Source organism: Ahaetulla prasina, chromosome 5, assembly GCF_028640845.1.
Source record: "Ahaetulla prasina isolate Xishuangbanna chromosome 5, ASM2864084v1, whole genome shotgun sequence".
NCBI lineage: Eukaryota > Metazoa > Chordata > Lepidosauria > Squamata > Colubridae > Ahaetulla > Ahaetulla prasina.
The window spans coordinates 24,620,779-24,647,217 of NC_080543.1; the positions used below are offsets into that span (position 1 = coordinate 24,620,779).

Below are 26,439 nucleotides of genomic sequence, written 5' to 3' on the forward strand. Positions count from 1 at the left end.
TTGCTTCATATTAATGGAAAAAATTAAAGACATCCTGTGTTTTCAGGTAAAACATTCCAATTAGTTTTCCTGATACAGGTGTATCACAGAGTTGTGGTAAAAATTGTGATAATAAACTGTTATTTCTGGAGATAGCCTGACACAGCTAATAACATTTCGACTAAGGACCTCCTCCAGCCAGTATCTAGGGCGCTTGCGGCACAGTGATTGGCTAGCTCAAGGACGTTAAGGCGTTACCATTGGTGGAAATTGACGCGTCGCGCAAGTAAAGCAAAGAAATAGGGGAAAGGGGGGGATAGATGGTTGCTGGTTGGTTCTGTAGCCTAATTAGCGGAATACTGTGGTAATTTTGGGTTGGATAAAACGTAGGAACGCAAGTAAAAAAAAAATGGCGCCATTCTCCGGTTTTTAGGAAGGCGAGGCTCGGCGGAAAATTCACTTCGAGGGGTGCCGGCAGAGCGGAGTACTAACTCAACGGGGCTCCCTTGAGCGTTTCCGCAGGTGATGTGCTGGCAAACCGGGATTGCCATAATACAGGCGGTTAACAGAGTTGGAAGGGACCCCCAGCTCAAGCAATAGACCCTACATTTATGACAAACGGCAGTCCGATCTTTGCAACTAGGAAACAAGTGCCACAAACACGCGCAGGACCAGACCAAGCGGCACATTCTCCAAAAGTATCTTGTAACGGGTGTGTGGGGGTGTAAATTCCCTGGAGTTCAGAGTTTGTAAAAGTTGGGCGTCATGCAGTTCCCTGAGGTGGTCTTGGGAATTAAGCCTCCCGGCCTGATCCAACGCGTGTTTGTCGAGTGCTTCGAATTGCCATCGTGTGGACGTGCTTCATTTAGCTCCAGTCCTGGTTATCCTTGGTGAAGCAATCCTGGTTATCCTTGGTGTGAAGCTTACGTTTGCGCAAGCAGATCTAGAAATTGTTTTCTCCAATAAGAGCTTATTAGAGGTATTAAAGGAGATCATTCGAGAGATTAAAGGAGCTATTAAATAAGCTATTGAAGGGCGATGCCGGCTCTTGGTTGAGGAGTTTCCTTATGGTGGCTCGCTTCAATTTTGGGGGGGAGTGGAGCCCTTTTCTTCCCCTACCATCTTATTCTTAACCTAGGAAAGATGGTCGTCAGAAAATCATGAAACTTGATTTTCATTCTTTCTACATGAGCAAACCATATAAGTATACTTGTTTTACTAATTGCACAGTTGTATGCAATTAATAAATGTAGTCCACATTTGTATTTTACTTACTTTATCTTATCTTTTATTATTTTCCATAAATATATACTTTTAAGAATGCCAGTGGCTGAAAATTAAATTTCCCACTTTTTACCTCCATGTGACAAAACGAGTAGAAGCATGCTTTTATGTAAGGTATCCTACTTTTTTGATCAATGCTTAGTCAATTGTTGGCATGTTCCTAATTTCTTTTAAATTACTTTGCATGCCTTAATATTTCTCAATTTATCCATTTCAGCCAAGTGCAGCCATTCAAGAAAATGTAAAAATATAGCTTGATTTGACTTTGTATGAGAACAGCTATAGTTGCAGCATTAAGAAAGTACACAACTCAGTTGGACTACAATTTATCCATTACTTTTGAAGGACATCTACTGTCAATATGGTAGGTGAACAATCTAACTTTGCTTTATTTATTAAAAGCATGTTAACCAGCAACTAGAAATGCTGATTTTATAAAATACTAAGATTTTGTCTTTAGGTTTTAGGTGCAAATAATGAGTCATAGTTTCAAAGTGAATATTACGAAGGTGTCTTAGAGCATATTTGAAAGATACTCCAGTTCTGGATATTGTTGGACCTGTCGTATTTATTATTTGAAAGTGTGATAAAATCTATGTTTTACTGATCCTCATTTAATGGACATTAGATACAAAGGAAAATGTATATAATGTGATTTTATATACATTTTAATATATGGCAATTACATAAATGGGTTTAATGGTCATATGGCTTTTCTCTTTAACTGGGACATAAACAAGTTTTATTGTAGCTCCATTTTAAATATAATAAGGCTTCTTCCTAGAGTGGTAGATATGGAATTGAAGCTTAATAATGTGTTTTGAGCTAAACCTGTGGAAAATGTAATGACAGTGTTCTTAATAGGCCATCGTAAGTATTGTCTTTTAAACATTATGTGCTAAAATTAGTGTGCAAGAATATGTTGAACAATTAATAGGCTTAAGAAAAAATACTTGTTTTATCCTTTTAGTGGAATGCTCCCTGTAGTTAGAAAGAAAGAAAAAAATCCTGCTATCTGTATTCTTTCAATAACTTAAATATTCCTTCCTTCCATGTCATTTAAATATGGAGGATAAGATTATGGAACAATTCTTTTTGTAGTAATTTGGGTCCTTATGGACTTAAAATTATGATAAAGTCAAATTTGATAAATATGATTAGACTTTTCCAAAAAAAAGTGTTATATGGACAGTTATTCCTTAAGGATGTTTTATTTTTGTTTTAATAATTGCATTCTTTGGCTATCCATTATATAGTTGATTTGCTTAACAGGACTTTCCTTTTTCTAAAGTTCTCTTGCCTTAACACAAGAGTGTTTTAGTATAAAAAGTGATGTCATTGCATAACAAAAGCTATCTACCATTTTAAAAGTCAGTATTTATAATCTTGTTTAAGAATTTCCTGGGCCCAAATAATCCCAATAGAAAATAAAAACAATAGGAGTGGTAGCTAGCTGCTTTATTTGGAAATGTGTATAAAGCCAAAGGTTAGTTAAGCATACTGTATGAGGGGAAAGTAGAAAGGTTGGCAGGTAGACTTGTAAACTAGTGATTTGTAACTGCTTATTTCTTTGTGCGAATAAAGAACCCCATCCAAAGCATTCATTCTGAGAACATGCCCATAAGTTATCTTAACATTTTCAATAAATGCCCTTTGTCTATAGATAGTTTATGAATGAAGGCAACTATATATGTCCCAGGATAATATTGCAGGATCCAATCTGGGTTGATCACTGGGACCAGAGGATTTTTATCTTCCAAGCTAGAGAGAAGTTCCCTGAAGAAGAGTCCAAAAGCTTGGAAGTCAAATGTATTTGGTCCAAGTGACCGACCCAGATTGGATTTTGCATAGATGGTTTATTTCTGCTTTGACACATTTGTTAGTTTTGTAAGGTACTGTTTGAAATTATAAGTATCAGAATTAAAATTTGTAGTTTCCCAATTGTCAATGAAGATTCTTAGTCATCCAGGTCGAGTTGTCTGAAAGTTAAGTCATGGCAACTGGTCATCTTGTTAGTTCAAAACGTTTCATTTTTCTCTGATTATATGTTCCCTTCTCATTAGATCCAGCAAAGAAAGCATATTGCAGATACCATCTGCCAGGGATGTATGTTTGGTAGGACCTAAGTGGCAAGCTTTCTTTGCCATGGTGTCCACCTTATGGAACATTGTCTCCCCCCGCCCTCCATTAGGTTAACTCCATCCCTCCTGATGTTCCAGAAATCCTTTATAATCTGGTTATGTTACCAGGGTTCCATTGTTGAGGTAGAAATACTCATTCTCTCTCTCTTCCCCACCCCAACCACATATTTTAAAATGTTAATTAACTTCTGATTTTTTAATGTTGACTTTTTATATTTTGAAAGGCTTGTTTTGTTATACGTATTTTTATTTAATAATTGTATGCTACACAGAGTCACTTGTGAGATAGGGAGCTATATGAATTTTGATGGATGGATGGATAGAGTTCTAGAATAGCACACTTCTAACTCTTTCCTTTTGACTCCTCTTAGGACAGCAAAATTCTGCAAGACATAGAAAAAGCCCTCAACAAGGCTAAAAACAACCTTGAGCATTTAAAGGTTTTAGAGGAGGTAGGTGGGCCAACTAAACTTTGTATCTGTCATTATCTCCCAACAACTCATACTTTGGGAATTGAAAATTTCCTTTTCAAAAAAGAATTGAAAATACTGCTTCAACGTTTGATGGTAACTAAACTTCAGAAGTGATAATACTAGATATTAGGTCAGTCCCAGAGAATTAATAGCCTGTTACTGTATAGTATTAATAACAAGATTGGAATCAGATATCAGATAGACTTTCTGACCAGGCAGAAGATACCACCCTTTTGTGTCATATGATCAATCTTTGAAAAAGCTATCAATAATAACAATGGAAGATTTCAATTCTCCAGACAATTTTGAATTTAACTTTTCCAGGAGTCAGAGTACAGTAAATTTTGTCCTATTATTAAGACAAGAGCATTTGCTCGAAGTTCTTCATGAGATGACTTAGTGATTCTACTCAGTTGCCTGAATGATGGTACTCAAAAAGTACTTGTTAATAGTTTCATCTCATCTTTGAAGAAAATGGCAGGTGCCAGAGGGATTTTTCCTAGACCGTGTATTCTTCAACTTTTTTATTAGTGACTTGAATGAGAAAGTTGAGGGAATATTTATCAAGTTTGTATATGATAGCATTGGGGAAAACAGGTAATACTGTAGAGCATAGAGGGAAAATTCCAAAAGATTTCAACAGCAATGGACTGAAATGAATAGTGTGGAATTTAACATAAAGTTCTGTATTTGAGAAGAAAAATAGCATTACAAGCACAAAATGGAATCCCTTGCAAGTGCTCAAAATGCAAATAATATTCTCAGTTGTGTTAATAGTCTTAATCACAGGAATAATTGTTGTACTTTGTTCTGCTCTAGTTATGTCCCTTGTGGAATACTGTGTCCAATTTTGGCACAGTTAGAAAAATAATGACAGCTTAGAGAAGGAGGTAGGAGGATGATGTTGGGTCTGGAACTAACTCCTACAAGGAATTATTAAAGGATCTGAATATGTTTAGCATGCATGGAACAGTGATATAGGAACAATCTTCAAATGTCACATAAAAAAGAGAGTCTAAATAATTGCCCCAGGGATAGAATTGATAGGATAAGATTTAGAAATAATTATGTTCAAGCTAAAGGAGTTTAGGAGCAATCAGCCAGTAAGGACAGACTGCCACATAAGATATAGTACTTTTGGCTGGAGATCTTCAAACAAGATGGGCCATCTATCAAAGATGATAGTGAATCTGGAGCAGGGGTTGCATTACATGTCCTTTGGTTGTATGTAAAATTTGACCACCTGAAACCAGGTGGACTCTTAAGCTTATCTAGTTAAACCTTACAAACATAATGCTTTTTTCTAGTAACCAAGTGGTGTTTTCATATTCTTCTAGATAAAAAAAATGCATGAAAATTATATTATAGAATAGAATAGAATAGAATAGAATAGAATAGAATAGAATAGAATAGAATTCTTTATAAGCCAAGTGTGATTGGACACACACGGAATTTGTCTTGGTGCATACGTTCTCAGTGTACATAAAAGATACATTCGAAAAGGATCATAAGGTACAACATTCAATGATACTCATAAGGAACAAATAAGCAATAAAATCATATTAGGAAACAGTCAATATAAATTGTAAAGATACCAGCAACAAGGTTACAATCATACAGTCATAAGTGGGAGGAGATGCGCGATAGGAACAATGAGAAGATTAATAGTAATGCAGACTTAGTAACTAGTTTGACAGTGTTGAGGGAATTATTTAGCAGATATACTAATATACATGCAGTATACAGGTCTCAATGGAAGGCAGGTTGGTAGTAATTGTTTTTTCTGCAGTTTTAATTATCCTCTGAATCCTGTGTCTGTCTTGTTGGGTTGCAGAACCAAACCAGACAGTTATAGAGGTGTAGTTGCCAGACTCAGTAATTCCTCTGTAAAAGTGTGTCAGCAGCTCCTTGGGCAGTTTGAGCTTTCTGAGTTGGCACAGAAGAAGCATTCTTTGTTGTGCTTTTTTGATGAAGTTTTTGATTAAAAATTAAATATTTTATATAATGCTAATTATATAATATAATTGAAATTTCTACAATTTCAATGATCGGTAGAATTTATTGTATTTAGTTAGCTATCTTTGAGGGCCATGGACAAAAACAAGGGGCTAAAGGTTTGTGTTTGTATTAAATTTCTACTGCTTCTTGTGATGGAACTCTTTAAATGTTATGTTCTTTTTGTTGTTTTTTCCTGACCTTCCTGAATACAGAACATGAAATTTAGTGCTTTCCTAAATCAGAATGTTTTACACATACAAATACAAATAAAACCTTGAGCTGATAATGGCTTTCTGTATTTAAAATAAGTACTGCTGTAATATTTTACATTACTGAAAGTGCATTGGAAGAAGTGCCTTATGTGTGCGTTTACATATACATGATTATATTTCTTTAAAGTACCACACTGAGCATTTCAACTATGATAATCACAAGTGGTGACTAGATTTCAATGGGATTCCTGTTGAACTTCTCTTTGACCATTGGATATTTTTTCAAATGCAAAATAATCTTGAAAACGTGTGGAACTTTTTAATTGTATTTAGCTATGTCTTCAATTTTTTTGGAATATTTAATTACCATAACTGTTAAAGCTGCATTGAATAAATATCAAACAAAATTCTGTTATTAAAATCTATCTCTAAAGCATTTGGAAGAAAAGAAAGGAAATATTAATTTTGTATTGCTTTCATTATTCTGGTCAAATAGTGCTTATCTTGCTTTTAAATTCTGTGGACAATATGTGAAAGTGTGGATATGTTTTTAATTATTTTTTTAAAAAATGAATAAGCTGCTTCAACAGTTCATCACCGAAACAAAACAGGAAGAAAGCAAGATTGCAGATGTTATCGCAGCCAAGTTTACAGATTGTATGGCTTCTCTGAACTCAAGGTAACATGATTAAATTATAATACCGATTTTGTCTGAATTCTACAGTACATATTTCTGTATGAATTAACTTTATGGTAAATTGTGGAAAAGAACAGTTTATTCAAATTATTTACTCATTGAGTTTGTTTCGATAAAAGGAAAACAAATATTATAAAATAACTATCTTCCATTTTTCCTTTTCTACTGTTACTTCCTTTATTTGTTGCACTTTGATTTGTTCAGGTTATAATTTTTATTCTAATACTATGATTTGTTAGCTTGGAATAATTGTTATGCTTTCACTTAATTTAAAAGTGACTTTGCTTTTAAATTCTTTATGAAAATGTTAGTTTTTGAAGCATTCCTTCAAACGTTAAGCTACTGTATTTCAGAGTCAGTTTTATTTATCTTTCAGAGAAATGTGAGTTTATGATGATAAACAGATTTATGATATAATTATTTTGTGACTATTAATTTATAACTTTGTTTTTAAATGGGATAATGTGTGCTTTTCTATGCTATATAGTTACCTACTGAGATGCTCAAATTAGGTGGTACTTTGATATGACCATTTTTCTAATGTATTTGTTCCTAATCAGGAAAAGAAAGATTGAGGCACAGTTGGTAATGAACACCAGTTACTATGTAACTAATATACATAGCATTCAGGTTGCTGTTATACAGAAAAGAAGCAATTTGATTGATGCAATAAAGAAAGCGAAGGAGCTGAAAACAACTCATTCATTAGAATCCTACCACAGCTTAAATCAGGTAAAGTAAACTATGTATTGCATTTCTTTGCTTTCTGGTTGGGGTGTCATTAATATAATCTATGCCTTCAGTAATCAGAAATATATTTTAAGAGTTTCTGTAAAGGTAATTTCAACAGTAAAATAAACTATAATATATAACAAAATAATACAAACATCAGAACTAGTTTTATTGATCTTATTGTTTTAGAATTTTAACCTGAGGGGTAAAATACAAATGATTCTAAATTTAATTAATTAAAATTGGTCAAAAAATAAATGCATATATGTTCTGTATTAGTATACTAATCAACTATTTTCAATAACAAAAATGAATTTTTTTTTAACTTTATAAAATTATTTTAGCTTAAGCACCATTTTGATCTGTAATGTCCCATTACATATATTCTTTGTGTGTTTCTGTGTATGTACAAATAATTATCAGTGTAAAACAAACATAAGGCAAAATATGAATTGTTGCACTCCTATTCTAAATCATATACTGTCTACATAACTGCTTGCTATAGTGTATTAAAAATTGAATAAGGACTCATTCTTCTTTAAGGCTCTTTGCAACTTAAATGTATCAGTTGAAGAAGAAGTCTTAAAACTAGATAATTTGAAAAAAAGAACACTTCCAAGGTACGTTTCTGGAAAAGTAGGGGTTTTAGCACATTAATTTTTGTGCATAATCAATATTAAAATAAATTGTAGTTGCTAGTATGACTAGATCCAACTAATTTATTGAAAATCAGCTCAAATAATTTTAGATGTTCAGTCTTCTGAATAAACCAAAATTGCACACTGAGAATGGTAATGATTCTACATTTAAAATAAAGCCTATCATACCAACAAAGCCAAATTAAAATCATTGAAATCCTAAAAGATGTTTCAAAGACTTGATTGACACTGTGGTCTTAACTATTATTTAACAGCAGATGATTTAATAAACCACAAATTATTAGGTTTGCATGATGACTATAATTCATGATTCTCTAACTGAATTCAAGATTTGCTAACTGATCATGTGCCATTAAGTCATTTTCATCTTCAAATGACCCTATAGACAGATTTTCTCCATGATGTCTATTACTAACTTGTTCTTACAATGGTGCATTCATCGCCACTCTGAGTTCATACACTTTGCCACTAATCTCTTCTTCCCTTCCATCTTCCTCAGCATTAGAATTTTTTGGGGGAGAGCTAGGTCTACATATAATGTACCTGAAATACAGAATAATTTGATTTGGCACAAATTTGGTTATTTGTGCCTTGAGTGAAAACTCTGGATTGATTTGTTCAATAATCCATTGGTTTGTTTTCTTGGCCGTCCATGGTATTCTCAGGAGTCTTCCAACACCAAAATTTAAAGGCATCAAAGATGTTTTCTGCCTTCTTAAAGTCTAATTTTTGTTTCCATAGAGTACCTGGGTTGCATGATTCTGATCTTTATATAGATATAGATACATCATGGCATTTGAATATTTTTTCCAAAGCCTCATGGCTGCTGTATTGAGTGCTAGTCTGCAGTGTATTTTTTGACTGCTTGCTTCTTTACTATTGATGGTTGATCCTAAAAGGTAGAAGTTATAACACCAGTTCAATATCTTCATTGCTAATTCTAAGACCATTGTTCTACCTGTTGTCATTAGTTTTGTGGTCTTTATATTTAATTTTAGTCCAATTTTTTAACTCTGCTTTTTGACTTTTAGTGCAAAGTCAAAATGTATTACTAGCATAGTGCATGTTATTGATGGCTTTTTCCCAGTTTTAAAACCATTTTTCCTTAATATATCTCCTCATTCCACGAATGAAAACTATTCTGTTGTGTATCAGTTTGGAGTCATCAATTAAGTACTAAAAACTCAATTATATGCTTAAAACTGTGTCCAGAAAATATATTTGTAATATGGATAATATATTCCTAATACAGGTTTTACATGGACTGTGGTGAGATAAACCATCTATTTGAAAACATAGGTAAATTTTCCTATGATGCCTCAAATGTGTAAGTATTTTGCGTGTATTTGAAACACAATGGTTTTGTTCAGCCACCTTAGAATTTTTCAGTTTATATAACATAGAATACCTTCTGTTGAGACACTCACAGGTATAAAGAACAAACAATACAAGAAAAGGAAATAAATTGGAAACAACACCTATGCAAGCATGGCTGATCTTAAAAAATAAAAGCTTACTAGGATTAGTTTTTGGTTTAAAGAACATAGGAAAATCCCAAGGCTTTGGGTATTAAAGTTGTATAAATAAATAAATTGGTAAAAAAAAACCTTGGAAGAAAGGAAACTACCCCTATTTGTTGAAAAAAGAAAAACATTAACACTCAATTTGAGGGAAATTTTATCTGTAATGTGAAAACAGCCAACTGGTTCCCATCAGAAATAAAATTTCTGGTTATTTTGGGGGCAGTAATTACAAGTTTTATTTGTACTTTCGATCATGCTGTCAATCAACTTTATTTAGAAATGTTTCCATTATTTAATACTGTGCAGAAGCATCTGGAATGAAATGAACAGTTTGGTTTACAAATATAGGCAAGTGAAATTTTCTGTTAGGATCAGTATATGTATCTAGCTTGCTGATTTTCAGTGGTATTTGGCATAATTCCTATGAGTATCAATTATGAGATCTTTGATATTTACAGGACCAGCAACAGAAAGTCTGTGGCTCCTTAAAATCTTGGTTGTATTATACTCAACAAAATATTCTTCACATTGTAATTTTTAGTTGAATAGGAGACAAAAATTATTAAATATGTGAGAGTTATGTTTTAAATTAAATAAAATTGAATAATGATTATTATACAGTTAGGGAGTGACGTCTCTATCAAGCATCTGTGATCAAATTCAGTCCTCAATCCCTACAAACTTATATGCCTCTATTCAATAAAGAGGGCTTGGTATGGCAAGCCAAGATTTGTTTTAATGAGTAATTAAAAATGTCCTGGTCACATAAAGTGAAAAATCTATAAATTATGATTTACGATTTACAATGCCTAGGATGCAAATTTAAATATGAAGAAATTACATTATGGTTTTATGTAATGTATAAATCAAGCCTTATATGCTGTGTACGTTAGTTGTGTACTCATTCTTGTCCATGAGGGGCAGCTGTGATAAAATTAGAATTTTTAAAAAACTGCTGAATCTGAAATTGTTGCAACCACAGTTATTGTTAGACTTATTATAGATTACTGTATTAAAATAAGTTCAGACCATGGAAAGCTGCCTAGAATGTGTCAAGGTATTTAGAATAGAATAGAATAGAATAGAATAGAATAGAATAGAATAGAATTCTATTGGCCAAGTGTGATTGGACACACAAGGAATTTGTCTTGGTGCATATGCTCTCAGTGTACATAAAAGAAAAGATACGTTCATCAAGGTACAACATTTACAACACAATTGATGATCAGTATATCAATATAAATCATAAGGATTGCCAGCAACAAGTTATAGTCATACAGTCATAAGTGGAAAGAGATTGGTGATGGGAACTATGAAACGATTAATAGTAGTGCAGATTCAGTAAATAGTCTGACAGTGTTGAGGGAATTATTTGTTTAGCAGAGTGATGGCCTTCGGGGAAAAACTGTTCTTGTGTCTAGTTGTTCTGGTGTGCAGTGCTCTATAGCGTCGTTTTGAGGGTAGGAGTTGAAACAGTTTATGTCCAGGATGCGAGGGATCTGCAAATATTTTCACGGCCCTCTTCTTGATTCGTGCAGTATACAGGTCCTCAATGGAAGGCAGGTTGGTAGCAATCATTTTTTCTGCAGTTCTAATTATCCTCTGAAGTCTGTGTTTTTCTTGTTGGGTTGCAGAACCGAACCAGACAGTTATAGAGGTGCAAATGACAGACTCAATAATTCCTCTGTAGAACTGGATCAGCAGCTCCTTGGGCAGTTTGAGCTTACTGAGTTGGTGCAGAAAGAACATTCTTTGTTGTCCTTTTTTAATGATGTTTTTGATGTTAGCTGTCCATTTGAGATCTTGCGATATACACCAAATTAAGGTTTTTTTTCCTGACTGTGGTTACGTCAAAGAAGTAGGAAACTTAAGGAGCAAAAGGCACATTTATATAACACTAGAACTTAAGCTAGCACATAGTCGAAACTGAAAGTTAAAGATCTGGTCATAAAAAATAATCCATAGAAAATAGTCCATTAAAATCAGTATACAAAATTAAACTTTGATTTTTTTTAAAGATTGTACTGCATAAGAATTATAAAGTTAAATCAACTAATGTTGTTTATGTGTACTTGGAGTACATTTTTCTTTAGACTACTATCTTTGAAAACATGGGAATTTGGTTGAAAAAGGGAACACAATATTGAAGTTTTAAAAATCAAGTTGAATATAGTTTTATCTTAGTCACTTATTAACTATACTAATGATTTTTTTCTGAAGTGATTTCTTTTGTGTTGTACAGATGTCTTTCTGGATAGACATATTCAATACAAGTGCATAAATTTTATGGTGAGGTATAGATACCATAGGAACATGGTGGCTCAGTGGCTAAGACACTGAGCTTGTTGATTGAAAGGTCGGCAGTTCAGCGGTTTGAATCCCTAATGCCATGTAACAGGGTTAGCTCCCGTTACTTGTCCCAGCTTCTGCCAACCTAGCAGTTCAAAAGCACGTAAAAAATGCAAGTAGAAAACCAGGGACCACCTTTGATGGGAAGATAAAGGCGTTCCGTGTGCCTTTGGCATTTAGTCATGGCAGCCACATGACCACAGAGACGTCTTCAGACAGCACTGGCTCTTCGGCTTTGAAATGGAGATGAGCACCGCCCCCTAGAGTCAGGAACGACTAGCACATACGTGCGAGGGGAACCTTACCTTTACCTATAGATACCATACCTCATCTTTTTTAGCTTCTTTAAATTGTTTTCTTTGTGGGGGAATTTTCTGTTTTTTATATACTTTTTCTTCTGATTAAAGAAGTTGAAAATAAAAACATGTTGAAAAATCATTGATTTTGCTGTAAGAGTTTGGTGAAGAAATCTGAAAGCATTCTGGGACTTTTATTTATTAGAGGATGTATTTAGCCTTCAGGTTTAATGGAAATTAAATATGCTTCTTAAAGTTAAAGGCCTTTTCATTATATCTGTTTATTTGATATTTTGTGCTAATACTATGTTTAATAAACAAACAGTATTCAATGAATAATTGGTCAATTTAGGTACAACTTTGAAGAGGACTCTCTAAAAATGAATAATGAACTTGGTACTTCACATCAAGGAAATGTAAATCTTGTTAAAGAAGTTGATGTACTTCCTCCTTCCGAAGAATCTGATGTATGTTTTGGAGGTGCCCATCTGCAAGCAATGAGTCTATTACCCATTCAGAAACACACTGCTGCATTATCTCATGCCACATCTACACCAGATGTTATCATTGAAGAAATAATTGAAGATGATCAAGAAAGTGAGTAGGGGCTTTAAACCTCTCTAAAGCTCTTTATATAATTTGTTACATTACAGCTATAATATCCTTTCTCTTTCAAAGTGTTCATATTGTTTTAAAAAATACATAGATCACACACACACACACACACACACACACACACACACACACACACACACACACACAGCTTTGCAGTAGCAGAGCAAACACCAGATATTGAATGATAGTTCTGAGCATCCCATCACCAGGGAGTATGATGACCAGAGTTCCTAGGAGCTGTGGTTGAGCAATCAAGAACAACAAATTGTCTACTTTTAGCTAAAGAATTACAGATAAGCTCACTCTTAAGATTGAGAATGATTTTTCCTGGTAAATAGCAACTCACGAACAACCCTTGTTATGTTGATATGTTGTATCCCTTTTTATAATATTCTATATTATTTATTTTATTATTATATTTATATGGCTGCCCATTTCACAAGAAGCAACTCTTAGACAATGGTGTTGAAGTTTCTATAAATAGTAGTATTTAAATTGGATGTAAGTAAATCTTTCTGATGTAAGTAGAGTGTTTGGAGACTGATGTAATCAAAACAAATTAAAAACATGACCATAACCAACTTATAAAAAGTGTGTGAATTAGCCAACACTCAACCTTGGAAGTGTGTTAAACTCTGGATTGTGATTGCCACCGCCACCTTGCGCTCTGGTTTCCAAAGCTGGGCCAGCTTAAGCTTGGTGAAAGTTCCCACCATCCACATTCCTTCTCTGAAGGCTTCCTTGCCTCACTTTCCAGTGCCTGCCTAAAACATAAGCTAAGCAGGAGTCATTGTTCTGTGCACATGCACGCACACACCCACACCCCATTCTGAGCTTGGGAACTTTTATTTGCAACTGAGCTGGCAGGCTGCCAATCCCACCCAGGTTTAGGGAGAAGAACCTCTCCTTCAGCATGTCGTGCTGGACCCTGACAGCTGCCGGGCGGGGAGAAGGGCAAGCAGGGATGATGACAGGGCGACTCACTCCCGATGGCCATTGCCGCAAAGGCTGTACCCACTGTATCTTCCAGCCCAGAACAATAACTCCCACATAGCCCACCTGCACTCCTTTTCCAAAGGCTTCCTCACCTTGTTTTCTAATATCCTCCTCTCCCCGCCCCCTCGAAAAGCCGAACTAAGCTGGAGTCCTTGTTCTAGGCTGAGTCACCTTTTACTACCCCTGCTTGCTCCTCTCCCTGCCCGGGAGCCATCAAAGTCCAGCGCAGCACACCGAAGAAGTGGTCCTCCCCAGGCCAAGGCACAATTGGCAGCTTGCTGGCTCAGATGCGGATAAATGTCCCCAAACTCATAAATGTGTGTGTGTGTGTAAAGTGATTCCAGCTAGCATAACTTTCACAGGGACGGAAAAGCAAGTCAAAGAAGCCTTCAGAGAAGGAAAGCAAGTCAAGGAAGCCTTCAGAGAAGGAGTGTGGGCTGGTTTCTCCTCCCTTAAGTTGACCTGGCTTTGGAAACCAGCGCGGAAGGCCCGGTTATCTCCACAGCAAGTTAGCCGGGGCAAGTTGGTGGCAGTAAGGAGCAAATTGTTTCTTTCTGCCACTTCCATACAATGAAGGGACTGTCAAAAAAGGCCAGGTGGTATCTCCCACTATCTTGCTGGTTTTAACACACACAATCCCCTCAGATGCTATTGCTTGTGGTTCCTGGGATTTCTCAGAATAGACTTCTTAGGGCAAATTGAAAAACTGTAAGCTTGCCTCCGAACTTGACTTTAGAAGGCTAGTTGTTGTTTCAGTTGTATACTCAGTTCTTCAATAAATTTGTTCCAAGTGAATGATATTCACATATGGAGTTGATTAAATATATCCGTGTTTTTCCCCCCCAAGCATTTTCTGCAGACAGTCGCAAATCTACATATCAGAAGAGTTTTTTTCAAACACAGCAGGTCCCATCTGAGTTAAAGGCTGGTATGTAACTCTGATCTGGCAAAATAAAATGTCACAATGACTGGTTTAATAGTTTGATTTTGAAATGTAGAAAGAAATGCTACCATCCCTTTTTTTAAATTGTAATTTTGAAGATATAGATCAGTGGTGGCAAAGCTTTTCAGCACCGAGTGCCCAAACCGGAATGTGTGTGCGCATGCCAGAGCATCAGAAACCCGAAGACAAGCTGGCCAGTGCACATGTATGCATGTCAGCCAGCATGTCTTCAGGTTTCCGGCATGTGCATGCATGTCAGCCAGCTGGTCTTCGTGCGTGCTGGAGTGTTGGAAACCCAAAGACCAGCTTGCTTAGTGCGGGTATATGCACCAGCCAGCTGGTCTTCGGGTGTCTGGCGCTCCAGCATGGGCAGAGTCCAGCAGAGCAGCTGGCGACAGCGCACATGCCCATGCGTGCCATAAGTTCGCCATTACGGATATAGATCAAGTGTATAAGAGGAAGTTTAGAGGAATAGACCTATACTTTTTTCACAACTGGTTGTAAAGCAAAAAATGCTTGATTTGGAATAGTCAAATGTATTGACTCTTAATATTTCAAATGTAACGTAACTATTATTGAGAGATGAAAGTAGATTAATGCTAAAAGAGTTAAATGTTGAGCCAGATGCTGCTGTTTTCAAGTAAATGTTATGCAATTTCATTCATTCTGTGTGGAAATCTAGTTTGTTAATAATGGACCCTTCATTATGAATATGAATTAATTATCATATTAATGTATTCATATTATTTTCTTTTTCATTGTTTATTTTATTGTTCTATTATTTTGCTTCTGCTTTGTTTCATTTCTTTGTTTTTATTATTGTAAGCTGCCTAACCCATGGTGAGATATATGGCAAATAAAATAAATAAATTTCTTCACAAATAATTTGATTTTTCATGTATAATGTATAAAAACTTGCTTATTATTTTATTTTATTCATTCATTTTATATTCTATCTTACACAGAAGTTCCTGAATATGTTATTGTCAGTTGTGTAATAAATCCATGTCATTTCTATATTCGGAAAGTTTCCCAAAAGAAAACTGCGATCTATTTGGAAAAAGTTTTGAAATACTATTGTAGGAATAGCTTTTTGTCTCCTATTGACATTTTGGAACTAGGTAACTCCTTTAATTTCAGATAGATTATAATTTCAGAATTTTTTAAACTTCCGCGGAAATGAACTTATGTGGGTTTTGGTGGAGGTTTCCCTGTCCAGTCATGCGCGACTCTAGTGGTGGTGCTCATCTCTAGCCAAGGGAGCCACTGTTGTCCAAAGACACTTCCCTGGTCATGTGGCCACATGCTGAGATGCATGAAACATTATCTTCCACTGAAGTGGTGCCTATTTATCTACTTGTATTTGCATGCTTTCAGATTGCTAGGTGAGCAGGAGCTGGGGCAAGTAATGGGAGCTCACCCCATCACATAGTGCCCCGGGTCTCAAATCTGGGCTGTCAGCTTTCCAGTGACAAGCTGGGCATCTTTAACCATTGAACCATTATGGCCCCTGGATTTTGCTAAATTCTCAAGTTTTATTGTTTATTTCTTCACGGGTATTGTATTCAGATTTGATTGGAGTTACTTCATTTATTCTGAAATTGGAAAAATGATTGTGAACTATTTAACTTTTTAAGTACAGATGTATTTTTTAAAGTAAAACCTTATGCTAATAGCATGGTTTATTAATGGAATTTTGCTGCCATCTCATGACTAGTCAGGCAGAGTTTTGCAACCCTAAGTAAAACCTCTGCTCTTACTTTCAGACAAACTTTTAAGTGTTGAAGATTGAAGAGTGAGACCATTCAACAGTTCTATAAATATCCTTTCTTAAGAATGCTTAAGAGTAGTAATGAATTTAAAGATGTTTAAATTTCAATGTATTTCAGGCACAACGATTTTGGTTAAAAGCAAAGAACATGGAATGTGGTGCCGTGCAGAAATAATTGAATTAATTCCGCTCCTGAATACAAATAAGGAGAAACCCTGTGGTCTGACAAAATACAAAATTTGTGATATTGGGATAATGAAAGTATTCCTTATAGACTTTGGGCATCCAGAAGCTTTAATTATTTCAAGGTATGAATAATTTTAAATATGTTCAAATCTATCATGTTTAGATTTTCCCATTTTTTGGTAATTATAAGCTGGTTTTGAAATTATCTTTTCTACCCGAGGTGATTTAGTGAATGGTGCTTCACCAGATGCTTCAGAGTGAATTTGATTCTTTAAAATCTTATTTCTGACTGGAGCATGATGAGATGTTATTGGTTATCCTGTTGCACAATTTGGTAGATGTGCTGGCCACCCCTACCCCCAGTTTAGCAAAGAGGAGGAAAAGTTGCGATAGGTCACGTAATGGCGTGTAATCGCAAGTGTGACACCCCTGGATTAAAGTGTAATAGGGGACATAGGTAGATGACACCCAGGTCTTTTTTCCCCTTCTACAAGTGAGTTGTGTTTCTTTATATTGGTTCCCATTTCAATCAGATTGTGGAATGCTTGGTAAAAAGGTGAACATTGCATCCAGATAAGTCACACTCCCAAAGTAATACCTTGGCAGATGTTTTACAGCCCTTTCAGATAGTTATTATTCATTCGCTGGTTATTTTCCAATTGGGATTAAATAACTTAACTTTTAAGTTATTTATTTAGCTTGTATTCCACTACAGCCAAAAGACTCTTTGTGATTTATGCAGTAAAACCAATAGCTTTCAAAATTGGGAAATAACAAACCATAATCATTATAAATATAACACAAACTCAGAAAATTAAACTAAAATGAAAATAAAATAATTGCCCCAAATTGACTAGAATACTCTCTGGTTTCCAGCGTTTGCAGTAAGGAATTATGTGAGCCTGATTGCCTTTCAGAGAACAGTCTTTGCAGCCATGAAGCAATCTCTTCTGGCATTTGGTTAAGCGTGGCAAACAAGACTGAAGATATTGCTGTTGCTAAGTAATGCGGTAGTGCTTTAGGACCCCATTGCTTAGCAAGAAAATTCCAGTTCCAAGTGCCATACTAAGACAAGGACTATGTTGTGTCTCGTCCGATCTCACCACAGCCGGGGTCTTCTTATCTGCTTCCGAACACAGAGGAATGTCCTAGTATGCCTCCCGGCCCCAGCCCTGGCTCCATGCCCAGACAGGCTGAGGAGGAGGAAATACCTCCAGCCCCCAGCTCTGGCTCCTTGCCCAGGCAAACGGAGCAACTAGACCCCTCCCCCTCCTCCACAGCATGTGAGCCTGAGGGAGGTCAATTACCAACAACTGCAGACTGTAGTGACCCTCGCATCAGAAGACTTGATAGGCGGAGGCAACAGAAGGAAGGGAGGGGCAGGCCTGGATAAGTGCTGAGTCATGGAGCCCCACCCCATGGCCTATATAAAGGATCTGCTTTCTGGCATTCTCTGAGTCAGGCAAAGTCTAAACATATCTTGCTGAAGTCACTTTTTGGTCTCCTGCCTGCCCTGAGGACTTTGCTAGGACTTTGGCAGAGCTGCAGAGGCACGCCTGATTCGGATTTCCCTGACCCGGCCGTCAGCGGAAGAGTGGGACACGACAGACTATCTGTATCTTTTTTTGTGTGATACACAGTGGTGGGATTCAAATAATTTAACAACCAGTTCTCTGCCCTAATGACCGGCTGGGTGGCCATGGACATGTGGGAATGTCCAGGAGGTGTGACAGGCAGCACTCGGCCTCCTGCACCCCCCTGGGAGCAAAAGCAGGCCGTTGGGGGCACTGCCTAGTAGGCTTCTCTGCAGCCTCCTGGGAGCAGAAACAGGCTGTGGGGAGGCCACGCCACCAACCCTCACACCCCGTTTTGGGCCTAGTAGGCCTCACTGCAGCCTCCTGGGAGCAAAAATGAGTTGCGGGGGGGGGCACCGCACCCCCCTGCTCTCCACTTTGGGCCTAGTAGGCCTCCCTGCACTTACTTGGAAGCCAAAATGGGGCACATGGGGACTCCTGGGAGGGGAGGGGCAGAGCCAACCAACAATTTAAGAACCAGAATGGATTGTTCAAACCGGCTGAATCCCACCACTGGTAATACACATACACACTTGCATATATACAGTATACATATCAATATTGGGGAAATGACCTCTTAATGTACGGTATTTCAAACTGCACAATGAAACCATGTGTGGGTTTTTTTCTTCTGCCATCAGAGTACCTAATGAAGTTACTGTGAATCCAGAGCACGTTACTCTTAAATACATGATGATTGAAGATCTATGTTTGGTTGTAAGAAAAATGGACTTAACTTTACAAACTCGGCTCAGAGGTATAAGTAAGCTAGCCCTACAATGTTCACTAAAGGGCATTGTTCCTAAGGATTCAGTAAGTGAGAATTATATTGGCTTCCTTCTTCCATTTTTTATTTAAATGCCTTTTTTATAGTCTCATATTCGTCTTATTGATTTTCTTTATATAGCAGTAGCAGTTATAGACAGATTTTTTATAGATGAGGATAGTGACAGAGATGTCCTGAATCAAGCGGAACCAATATACCTAATATTCCAGAGCCTTCGGGAAGGATTCCCTTTAAGCCAAATAATGTTTAGGAATACTTTATTCAATATTTTGCGAGGTTTGGTTTGAGGTAAACCATATTTCACAGTCATTATGCTTCTACAAGCTACTCCACTAATGAAATGAGAGTGTTCTTTTGAAACAGTATTCCAAGAGGAGAGAAATAGAAGGAAATGAGCAGCTATAAAGCATAATTTGTGTATACTTACTCAAACAGTGGTTTGAGTTTTAGTGATTAATATAAATCATAATGAAACATGTCTGAATTGAGCATTTGGGAATTTTATCTCTAGTTCACTGCTAGTTGTAAGCTTATTTTATGAGCCATGGTGGCACAGTGGTTAGAATACAGTATTGCAGACTAATTCTGCCGACTGCCAGCAGCTCAAGGTTGATTTAGCCTTCCATCCTTCTGAGGTCGGTAAAATGAGGACTCATATTGTTGGAGGAAATATACTGACTCTGTAAACCACTTAGGGCTGTAAAGGGCTATGAAGCCGTATATAAGTGTAAGCGTTCTTGCTAAGTACCTTCACAGAAATAACATCCAGTGATCCATTTCTACATTGGAAGCTGTTTCTATTCACAGAACAAGAATGAGTGATTGTAGCCTCTCTGCACTTTAAATTCTACTCTGGAAAGTATTTCCAGATTTTGATAGCATAAAAAAGGCTGGTGGTGGAGGAGAAAGGATTTTGCTATTCGGATATTAGGCAAAACATCTTAAACTATTTTCATTTATCTTTAAAATAGCTTTGTGTGTTCTACTGTTCCTCAAGGAGTATGTCACTTTTTTTCTAAATAGATTTGAAAGTGACAGAAGTTTACATAAATCTGTACATGTTTTTGATATTATGTTTTGTGACCAGTTAAATTTAATACACTGTAAATTCCTTTACTGATTTAATCTTAAATATCAAGCATTTAGTGTTCTGAATTGACTATCTAGGTCCTAGGATAAAAGAGATCTTGCAAAAGGTGCAACTGGTTTTTTTAAAAAATCACAAAACTGCAAGTTTGCCTCTGAGAATCTTCAGCATATCATTTCAAAAGATTACCTTAGTGATTGTTGCTGGGAAATCCTTTCAACTGAATTGTGGGCAGGCTGACAATTGATATAAGGCAAATTTGTTCACATCAGTATTTGAAGGGTCTTGGTTCTTCAAACACAAAAATCGGAAGGACTTTCTGATGATCAAAGACTCAAACTGTGTCTTTCTTTAAGGAAAAAGATAAGAGAACTAAAAAAAGAATCCTTTAATTCTCAAAGAAATCCCCTTCAGTCTTATTAAATGGGGTATTTATTAAATGGGATACTGCTCTACTATTCTGATTCTGCTCCAATCTTCCTCCAATACAAATCCTTCAATTATAAACCTTACTTTTTTAAATCAGGCAAAAGAGGTTTTCAGCTACCATAAAAGCTGTGGTGGCGCAGTGGTTAGAATGCAGTATTGCAGGCTAATTGTGCTCACTGCCAGGAATTCGATTCCTACAATCCTGCCTGGCTCAAGGTTGACTCAGCCTTCCATCCTTCCGAGGTTGTAAAATGAGAACCCAGTTTGTTGGGGGCTGACTCTGTAAACCACTTAGAGAGGGCTATAAAGCACTATAAAGCGGTATATAAATGCTAATGCTATCTCCAGTTACCCAAATTAAAAGACTAATTTCAAGCTTAGGGAATCTCACTTCATGATTACTTGGGTTGATAAAGTTTTAATTAACTAAATGCAAAAAAAACCCCAAAAACCACCAAGCAACCCACAAAAAAATTCTGGTTATTGAGTATTCTTAATAGTTATTCTACAGAATACCTTCTACAAGTAGGTACCTTGATCGCAACCATTCATTTAATTTTTTTTTGTTTGTTTACATTTATACCCCGCCCTTCTCCGAAGACTCAGGGCGGCTTACAGTGTATAAGGCAATAGTCTCATTCTATTTGTATATTTTTACAAAGTCAACTTATTGCCCCCCCAACAATCTGGGTCCTCATTTTACCTACCTTATAAAGGATGGAAGGCTGAGTCAACCTTGGGCCGGGCTCGAACCTGCAGTAATTGCAGGCTTTGTGTTCTTAATAACAGGCATTACCAGCCTGCGCTATTCACCGGCCCAATGGCAGATTAAAGTTAGGATGGTGCTGAAAAAAGTTACAACTGTTGCACCATCCCAGAAAGTCATTTATTAATTTTTATTAATTAGATTTTATCATGATTCAGGCACTTGGCCACCCGAGTGGTGGGTGGTGATTCACATTCCCATTTCCAGTGTGAATCTTGCAATCTATGGTCACGTGATCATAATTTCCAATCTTCCCAGCCAGTTTTCCAACAAGCAAAGTCAGTGGGGACAAAATCAAGGAAGATTGCAAATCACGATCACATGCTGTCCTGCTTAATGACTTTGCAAAAAATGGTCATAAAATCAGGAGCAGTCATGTGATTCTTTGACAACTGTGCTGTTTAATTCTCTGATCCCAATTGTGGTTATAAGTCAGCAGCAACCAGTAGTTTGCACTAGTGGAGAGAGCTAAGACTGCATATTACTCAAGGCTATTTATTTTGGCGTTTCCCATGCATTATGCTTCATCAACCTTTTCTAGGGATAAATTTGGTTTTTTTCCCTCTTATCATGAAGCTGCCTTCATAGGCAATTACTTAAAATGTATTTCTGTTTAATGTATAGTTAAAGAAATGAAGGGAGAAGATTGAGGGGGGGAAATTGAATTGTTTGGCTTTTCTGTCCACAACAGGAAAAGGGTTGGGTTAGAAGAGCACGGACAGAATTTCTGAGAATGGTAAATAGCAAAGCTGTTCTGATGAAATTTTTTAGAGAAGAGAATGGCGTGCTTATTGTAGATCTTATGAAGCCTCCAGCAAACAAAATAAGCAGTGACATGCCTGTATCCCTCAGAGATGCTCTAGTATTCTTGGATTTAGCAAGGTATGCATAACTAAAAGCTTTTTAAAGTCATAGCACAAAGTATTATGACATTAAATATGTTTTGAATAGAATTTTAACTTAGATTTCCTTACATATGATTTAAGATGGAATATATTTGCTTCTTCTGAGATTATAGATTGTTTAGATACTGTTTCTTAATGGATAATTTTCAATTCCTCCCTTGAAATTTTTGTTGGAAGTTGCAACCTGCTTTAAAAAGGAGGCTTACAGCCTGAATCCAAAGTTCCAATGGTTGTCCTCCCCCTCCCCCGGTCACATGACCACATTTTGGATGCTCAGCAACACAGATGCATTTATGGCCTCCCACAATCACCTGACTAAGTTCTACAAAGGTTTTGCTGAAAACTGGTGCTTCTGGTTTTCAGCAAAATTGTTCTCACAGCAAATAATTTATTTATTTATTTATTTAATCAAATTTTTATACCGCCCTATCTCCCGAAGGACTCAGGGCGGTTTACAGCCAGATAAAATACAGAAATCATACACAATAAAAACTAATTAAAAAACTTATTTAAATAGGCCAGAATTTAAAATTACAGTTAAAAAGATAAAACCTCATTACCTAAAAATTAATAATTAACCCCAGTTAAAATTAAGTAAAACTTTTAATCCAGTCCCGCTTGGATAAATAAATGCGTTTTCAGCTCATGGTGAAAAGTCCGAAGATCAGGCACTTGGCGTAAACCAGGGGGAAGTTTGTTCCAAAGCGTAGGAGCTCCCACAGAGAAGGCCCTACCCCTGGGGGCCGCCAGCCGACATTGTTTGGCGGACGGCACCCTGAGAAGACCCTCTCTGTGTGAGCGTACGGGTCGGTGGGAGGCATGAGGTAACAGCAGGCGGTCCCGTAAGTACCCGGGCCCTAAGCCATGGAGCGCTTTAAAGGTGGTAACCAAAATCTTAAAGCGCACCCGAAAGACCACAGGAAGCCAGTGCAGACTGCGTAGTAGTGGTGTTACATGGGAGCAACGAGTGGCTCCCGTTACTACTCGCGCAGCTGCATTCTGGACTAGCTGCAGCCTCCGGGTGCACTTCAAGGGCAGCCCCATGTAGAGAGCATTGCAATAGTCCAATGGGTTTAATGGGTTTGCCCTTATTAACTGTTGCACTTACTTAACAACCACCACAAAAAAAGTCATAAAATCAGGTCAGTCACATGATTGATCCATTTCACTACCGTTATGTCCTATAACTAATGGACTGGCTCCATTACATTTGTAGCTCCAGGACTGTGTATACTTCTCAGCTCAACATGGTGTTTGCCTTCAGAAAGGAAGGCAGTATGTTTTCATCAGTTTCCAAAAAGAGTACAAGGTCTAAGTCTTCTCTCCTGATGTTAAGAGAATATCAAAAATATATTACAAATTTGTGCAATTCTATGGTATATTGCAGGAGTAAGGTAAAAGCACTGTTGCCAATGTTATTAGCAGAATATCCCTAATGGCATCTTTTTTCCCATAGAAACCAATGGAATATATTTACTTACAGTGGAGAAATTAAAAGATGTGCTTATAGATTTGATTGAAATGTGAATTAGCCTACATTTTGGATTAAATTCTGGAAAAAGATTTTAGCCAAGTCATGGGAATTCTTTGGTTTTTTTCTTCTTCTTTGTCTTTTTAGGAGGGAATTGACATAAAGTAACAGATTAAATGCTGTTCCATGGTGTCCCTAGTTTGAATACATTAAGATTTATAAGATTGTATTAAAATAAATGTAAGGAAAGTATGAATAGATTTTCTGTGTAATTCATATCTTCATATCTTAATTGTGTTTCATATCTACTGAAACAGAACTACTAACAGTAAAGTAAAAAATTAGTCCCAGATTGCTTTCTCTTGCATATTAACAGTTTATTCTCATCTCTTTACCTTATTAGTTTTCAGAATGAATTTTCTGATTGGTCAAAAAATACTGTACCACTGGAGTACTATCCACCTGTTATGCCACGTGAAAATACAGAAGTTGCTGCTGTTGTTAGTTACATTAATAGCCCTGGTGACTTCTACATTCAGCTGGTAAGTATTGCATTTTAATGTTAGGGTTCATTTTTAGTACAAGTAGTCCTCGACTTATGATCCCAATTGAGCCCATTTCTGTTGCTAAGTGAGAATTAGTTAAGTGAACTGTGCCCCATTTTACCACTTTTTTTGCCACGGTTGCTAAGTGAATCACTCCAGTTGTTAAATTAGTAACATGATTGTTAAATGAGTCTGGCTTCCCCATTGACTTTGCTTCTCAGAAGGCTGCAAAAGGTAAACCACATGATCTCGGTACACTGCAACCATCATAAATATGAATCCGTTGCCAAGCATCCAAATTGTGATCACAGGATGCTGCAATGGTTGTAAGTGTGAAAAACAATCATAAATCACTTTGTTCAGTGACGATGTAACTGCAGACGGTCACTAAATGAACTATTGTAAGTCAAGGACTACCTGTAATCTTAATGTTTTTGTTCATATTGGTACTTTTTTCACTACTAATATAAAACATTAAAACTGTTTTAAAGTTATCTTTTTTAAAATAAAAAGTGCAAAGATTCAGTGTTGAAGGCCAAAATATGGAGTAGCGAACGGCTTCTACTTGGCTTTCAGCTTGAAAGCTGACGTTGGTTGCATCAGTTGGTAGCATCTTTGCTAAACCTTTTATCTTTCTGAGCCCTTCCTGTGGCATTAGTTACAGTACCACCAAATTCAGCTAAAAATAAGCGATATGATTATGCAAATTAGTATATTAGTGCCAAATGTTAGCATGAAGGAATTAATTTTTTTTTCATTGTGGTAGTTAGAACAGGGTCCCGAATTTGCAGCGTTTCTAAAGAAAGTTGAAGAAGTGTATGAAAATGAAGCAGGACCCGACTTGAAAATACTTTGTCCAACCCATGGGCAACCATGTGTGGCCAAATTTGAAGATGATGGTGTTTGGTACAGAGCAAAAGTGATTGGTAAATATCTGGAATGCATAATTATTCTGAACATTCTAGTTCAAAAACTTTTTTCAGTGAAATGTTGTAGATGTAAATGTTTCATCTATCCAATATTGTGATTATTGTAGACCAATAATACATTTGTTTTGACACTGTATCATAATGTATAGCCACATTATTCTCTGGGCAACTGATGTAATAATTAAGGGGTTCAACTTTGAAAGATATGTCTGATACAAGACCCCCTCAATTTTGGAGGTCATTGGATTTCTTTGGACCACAATTTTTTTAGCCTGATCTTTTTTATTTAGGTTAGAATTATGAAGTTCTTAACATAAGTATAAAGACTTAAAGATAATAACTTTTTTTTACAGTTACCGGTAACTTCATAACTGTACAGTGAAGTTTGTTCACTTGTAGCAATGGCAAATTTTGTTATGTTTTTTTCTCAGATTTATGTTGCTTTCAGCTTGGGTACTTTAAGTCCTGATATTCTGGTTTATGTTAAACACCGCTTTGCAGTTGCATTAAAAAAATCCCAAACCACAGCTTACATTCTGTCCATGTGAAAATAGATTTAGGTTTTGGTTTTCAGGACAAGCACTGAAGGATAGTATGCCACTATGAATTTCTATAATGATAATTATATTTTAAAAAATCTTAAATTCATGCAGGATATTATAACTTTGTGAAATGTTCATTCAAATCAAGCTAACAAATGCCGATTTTTGATACTAGAAAAGAATATGTAACAGATTTTCTGATTTCCTTGGATTTTCTAAAAATCAGGAAGAGAATTGTAACATAGATAATGAGACATTTTCTTTTATGTAACTTTGGAGAAGTAAGATGATGGTTACCTGAAAAGAATATGGTACATAAACACACTTTTTTGCAGATATTTTTTATTCAGATAAACATATTTCTTTTTATCCTTTCAAGGTCTACGGTAATTTCCTAATTTCATTTTTTTCTCCAAAGGATTGCCAGGTCATCAAGAAGTTGAAGTTAAATATGTTGACTATGGTAATACTGCTAAAATAAATATAAAAGAAATGCGTAAAATAAAAGATGAGTTTTTAGTTCCCCCAGAAAAGGTAGGAAAAGCCATCT

The 26,439-nt window shown here is 36.3% G+C and overlaps 1 protein-coding gene across 1 annotated transcript in view; it reads left to right on the forward strand.

Annotated features, from left to right (window-relative positions):
• The first annotated feature begins 382 nt into the window (after positions 1 to 382).
• The window catches only part of RNF17 (ring finger protein 17), a 57,201-nt gene continuing 31,144 nt past the window's right edge, over positions 383 to 26,439 (forward strand). The window contains exons 1-16 of the mRNA XM_058186508.1: positions 383 to 501; positions 1,481 to 1,627; positions 3,776 to 3,856; positions 6,666 to 6,766; positions 7,345 to 7,516; positions 8,060 to 8,136; positions 9,428 to 9,502; positions 12,696 to 12,940; positions 14,802 to 14,882; positions 15,863 to 16,018; positions 16,787 to 16,976; positions 19,070 to 19,241; positions 22,189 to 22,379; positions 24,277 to 24,415; positions 25,185 to 25,344; positions 26,308 to 26,423. Of these exons, the coding sequence (XP_058042491.1) occupies positions 1,625 to 1,627; positions 3,776 to 3,856; positions 6,666 to 6,766; positions 7,345 to 7,516; positions 8,060 to 8,136; positions 9,428 to 9,502; positions 12,696 to 12,940; positions 14,802 to 14,882; positions 15,863 to 16,018; positions 16,787 to 16,976; positions 19,070 to 19,241; positions 22,189 to 22,379; positions 24,277 to 24,415; positions 25,185 to 25,344; positions 26,308 to 26,423 (1,959 nt within the window). The 5' untranslated portion in view covers positions 383 to 501; positions 1,481 to 1,624. The remainder of the gene's footprint in view (positions 502 to 1,480; positions 1,628 to 3,775; positions 3,857 to 6,665; positions 6,767 to 7,344; positions 7,517 to 8,059; positions 8,137 to 9,427; positions 9,503 to 12,695; positions 12,941 to 14,801; positions 14,883 to 15,862; positions 16,019 to 16,786; positions 16,977 to 19,069; positions 19,242 to 22,188; positions 22,380 to 24,276; positions 24,416 to 25,184; positions 25,345 to 26,307; positions 26,424 to 26,439) is intronic.